Source organism: Oncorhynchus gorbuscha, linkage group LG07 (assembly GCF_021184085.1).
Source record: "Oncorhynchus gorbuscha isolate QuinsamMale2020 ecotype Even-year linkage group LG07, OgorEven_v1.0, whole genome shotgun sequence".
Classification (NCBI taxonomy): domain Eukaryota; kingdom Metazoa; phylum Chordata; class Actinopteri; order Salmoniformes; family Salmonidae; genus Oncorhynchus; species Oncorhynchus gorbuscha.
Genome location: NC_060179.1, coordinates 62,022,258 through 62,027,091, shown reverse-complemented (window position 1 = coordinate 62,027,091; position 4,834 = coordinate 62,022,258). Strand labels below are relative to the sequence as shown.

At 41.2% G+C, this 4,834-nt stretch overlaps 1 protein-coding gene across 1 annotated transcript; it reads right to left on the bottom strand.

Annotated features, from left to right (window-relative positions):
* Positions 1–2,881: 2,881 nt before the first annotated feature.
* LOC124039314 (hemoglobin subunit alpha-2-like) lies at positions 2,882–3,966 on the bottom strand. Its single transcript, XM_046355259.1, has 3 exons — positions 3,749–3,966; positions 3,254–3,461; positions 2,882–3,107 (listed from the first exon to the last, which is right to left on the bottom strand). The coding sequence occupies exons 1-3, from the start codon at positions 3,841–3,843 to the stop codon at positions 2,979–2,981; spliced, it is 432 nt and encodes a 143-aa protein (XP_046211215.1). The 5' UTR covers positions 3,844–3,966; the 3' UTR covers positions 2,882–2,978.
* Between the last annotated feature and the right edge of the window lie 868 nt (positions 3,967–4,834).

Sequence of the window (4,834 nt, the reverse complement as noted above, 5' to 3'; positions counted from 1 at the left end):
GCTGTCCCCGGTCCACCTGACTGTGCTGCTGCTCCAGTTTCAACTGTTCTGCCTTGTTATTATTCGACAATGCTGGTCATTTATGAACATTTGAACATCTTGGCCATGTTCTGTTATAATCTCCACCCGGCACAGCCAGAAGAGGACTGGCCACCCCACATAGCCTGGTTCCTCTCTAGGTTTCTTCCTAGGTTTTGGCCTTTCTAGGGAGTTTTTCCTAGCCACCGTGCTTCTACACCTGCATTGCTTGCTGTTTGGGGTTTTAGGCTGGGTTTCTGTACAGCACTTTGAGATATCAGCTGATGTACGAAGGGCTATATAAATTTGATTTGATTTGATTTGATTTGATGTGTCTATTCCACGTTCGCTTCAACAGGTAAAGCCTGTCAGTACCCGTAGTGTTCGGGTAGCCATCCAAGGCGTCCTCTATGTCTGCTAAGAACATCACAGTGTTGTTTGGCTGTCGCAATTTCTGCAGTTTTTTCCGCTTATGGCTTTGTGATCTAACGTTCTCAGCCCTTCGGCATAGTTTGGGTTTTCATCGCAACTCAGGTCAGCGATCAATCTTTCCATGGGGGAAGGTTCACTTATTAACGGGGGAATGGGGGGCACACCCTCTGATAGCTTGCTCATTATTATTATTTTGTCAAGTTTGGGTTTTGACTTGTTGGAACCTGCAAAAACAATTTTAATCAGTTTATAGACGTTAGTGAATCATCAATACTGTATCAGTAATGTGGAAGTTGGACTTCAATGAACTTGCAAAAGCAAATGTTATATATTTTTTACCTTTATTTAACTAGGCAAGTCAGTTAATAACAAATTCCTATTTTCAATGATAGCCTGGGAACAGTGGGTTAACTGCCTTATTCAGTGGCAGAACAACAGATTTTTACCTTGTCAGCTCAGGGATTTGATCTTGCAACCTTTCGGGTTTTTAGTCCAACTCTCTAACCACTAGGCTACCTGCCACCCCAGGTAGCCTAGATTTAGCAATGTTAATGATTAATCACACATGTATAGGCTATCAGGGAATTCAACTTTAATGAACCTGAAAGTGTCGCTGTATCTAGGTTAAGATTGACAAGTATAAAATGTTTCATAGGTTGGAACAAGTTAATTGGTACTTAGCCGAATGATTAACCTGGTAAAAAGGTTTGTTTGGCAATGTTACTTCCTTGTTAAATCGAATGAGACAACGATATCCAATTAGTTGCGATATTATAAAGTGTAACCAGTTGTTATGGATGTGAGAAGAGGTTTTGCCCTCACATTGGATTTTTTTTTTAAACAATTGTTGCAGATTCTTCACCACAAGGGGTCACTGACTCTGAAAATGGAAATCACACGGGATTCCAGCCAAGGCGGGACTTCGGTCGCCCCAAATCGTGGGATTTACGCTGTTAACAAATAAAATGGCTTCTCTCTGTTTGTTAGCTTACCTTCTAATACAAGCTAGCCGTCCTTGTGCAAGAATGTTCCGTTCAAGCACAAAAAGATCCCCTTCAATTCGGGAATGGGGGTTTACTAATGTCGTCTCACGTTCAACCCAATTGGTGTTTCTTGCTAGCAATGTTACCGGAACACATAAAGAAATACCAGTCACGTCTACTCATGCTCCTTACGCACGAGAGACAGCGAGATAATACTTTCTTGGGACAATCTAATATATGCTTTCAAATTTCCTTAATCGGCCGGCCTTTTGTCCTAGCTCTGGAAATGAATAATTCACCCTACACACTCTGACCCCTGTCAGGTATACAACACTGGAGACAATCTCTCCCTTGGGCGCCATCATGTTGTGACTGGACTTGAACACTAATCTGAAGACTGTTATAGTTCCTGATTATTTAATTGTTACATGATTCATTTCATTGGGTAACAATTTAACATAGTTAGTTTATCAGATACATAACAGTCTTCAGAATAATGTTAAAGTCAAGTCATGACATTCAAATGTCTCACTGGAGTTATCACTGGTGTTATCACTGGTGTTATCACTGGTGTTATCACTGGTGCTATCACTGGTGCTATCTGGTGCTATCACTGGTGTTATCACTGGTGCTATCTGGTGCTATCACTGGTGCTATCACTGGTGTTATCACTGGTGTTATCACTGGCGCTATCACTGGTGTTATCACTGGTGCTATCACTGGTGCTATCACTGGTGTTATCACTGGTGCTATCACTGGTGCTATCACTGGTGTTATCACTGGTGCTATCACTGGTGCTATCACTGGTGTTATCACTGGTGCTATCACTGGTGTTATCACTGGTGTTATCACTGGTGCTATCACTGGTGCTATCACTGGTGCTATCACTGGTGTTATCACTGGTGCTATCACTGGTGTTATCACTGGTGCTATCACTGGTGTTATCACTGGTGTTATCACTGGTGTTACTGCTCCTCACTTTTGTTACTGCTGCTGCTGGTAAAACCAGTGATTGTCACTAACACCATTGAACTTTTTGTCTACATAAGTTATTATCACAGTTCCTACAAATATGCTAGCAACACAAACAAGCATAGAGTTTTATTACAGTATCTTGACCAAATGCTACTGTGTTAATTTTGTCACGAATGGCCCACTTAAGTTCATCATAGAAGCAGAATCTATACAATGCAGGGAAACTTCAAAAATACCCCTTTTATATTTCAATTGAGTGTCAATAGGGGAATTGTAACATATTCCATTACATTTTCTGTTTTAAAATGTAATACATGGTCGAAGGTGCTTTGAATAATCATGTGACAAGTCATTGGTTACATTATGTGCAGTGTAACATGTATTTTGAATATATGGTATTTTTACCAACCTAATTATAAGATTATTCAAAAGTAAACATAATAAGGATAGAATTACTACATTTCGATGTAACTTTTTATTTCTCAAAGAAGAAGAGCATTATTTCCACACTGAGGACCACAGCAGGTGTGAGTGCTGGCGTGTTGGTGTGTGTTGGTGCTGATTGGTCCTTTAGCGGTACTTCTCGGCCAGAGCCAGGGCCACCAGGGCGAGGAACTTGTCCACCGCAACATGGATCTGAGGGGTGAATTCCTCGGCGAACAGCATGGACAAGACCACCATGATGCAGTGGGACAGAATCTGACGAGGGACAAACAGAGCAAAGAGTCCGTTTGATGCTGAGAAAAGTGCAATGACACCTTCTGCAAACCTTATAGGTAGGCTAATACATGGCCCATACGCCTATAGAGCATATGGTTACATTGGCTATAGTTCGTGAAAATTACCTTGAAGTTGACGGGGTCAACTCTAAGAACGAAGGCGTGCAGCTCGCTCAGGTTCAGAAGACCACCGGCCAGGTCATCGATCTTGCTCACCGCCTCGTAAACGCCACCCATGACCGTGATGCCGTGCTTCCTAACCGGAGCGCCGTTGGGGCTCAGGTCCTTCCAGTGGGCGAAGTAAGACTTGGTCTGGGGGTACACCACGATCAACCTGCATGGAGGAAGGATAGAAATGATTGCTTAGGGTAAGTGGTAATTGCTCTGTCGAACATATCAATACCATTTTGTTTCTGCTAAAGGATGCATTGAATTATCAATTATGCAGTCAGTTTCAGGAACTTGTTTGTATTATTAAAAATGAATATAGGCCTGTTAGATCCTATTATATTAGAGTTGTTTAATACAATAATGTCTCATACAATTTCCATAAATCGAACGAGTTTAGTTAGGCTACAACGGGGTGGAGTCTAACTGATGATGAAGTATCTCCATCTTTACCTGGCGAGAGCCTCGGCGCCGATCTCGTCCGACCTGCTGGAGACTTTCGCAAAGAAGTCCTTGACGATGACTTTTTCCTTAGCTGACAGGCTCATTTTGGCAAGAGGTTCTGCTGTACCACACAATATATTCAGAGGATGAATGAAGCTTTAGAAGGGTCTGGAGTTAGACGGATCCCGAAACCTATTTTATGGCCCAAGACACACATGTCACCAAACCCCACCTCTACTCGTTTTCTATTGGCTATGATGAGATAATTGAGTAAAATGATGGAGTGAGATGGGGCATCAGTTCTGTGAATTTAGGGTGTTGTCTTGCCTTATCGCTTTAGGCTATACATGGTAACGCAGAAATCCCTATGCGTTTGACATAGGCGTTTGGAGTAACCAAGTTTATCGCTATGCGTTGCCGCCCTATCTATTAGGGCTAAATATAGCCTAGAAACACTTCTCTAAAAATGTAGCCTCCTTTTATAGAACAAGGACTTTGTTATCTAACTATGAAACACATATGATCTGTTATAATGCAATAATATATCTTACACAATAAAACGATCATGAAGACTTACTGCTGCTTGCTATTTGACAATAACTTAAGTATGACAATTGATCTGTTCTTATGAAAATAGATCATCATTTGCACCAATTTCTACTTTCTTAAAATGGTGCACAATTAAGAAGATAGAAAAGTGACCGTTTTATAATTGTTTGAGTTGCTAACAGAGGAGTGGTGACTTGATATTAACAGATGGGGAAAAAACAGAATGAAGACCAACATTCGCTTCGTAGGTTCTCAACGAATATAATGATTTCTAGAATGAAAGTGACTGGTATCGTGATACTGAGGAAAGGAAATGTTATGTAACTGTCTTTACCTGCCTATACCTGCCTATGTGGTGACGATGAGGAATACTCTGCTTGGGAACAGAATAGCCACAGTGGAGAGACAGGTTTATACATTTTATTGGGATGCTTTCATGAAATAAATGAAAAACCCATATATTCGCCTTTCACTCATAGACTCTCTCAGATCATCTCCGGGCCTCACTGTATGTGTTTATAGATAACACTAGGTGTTGCCATTCTT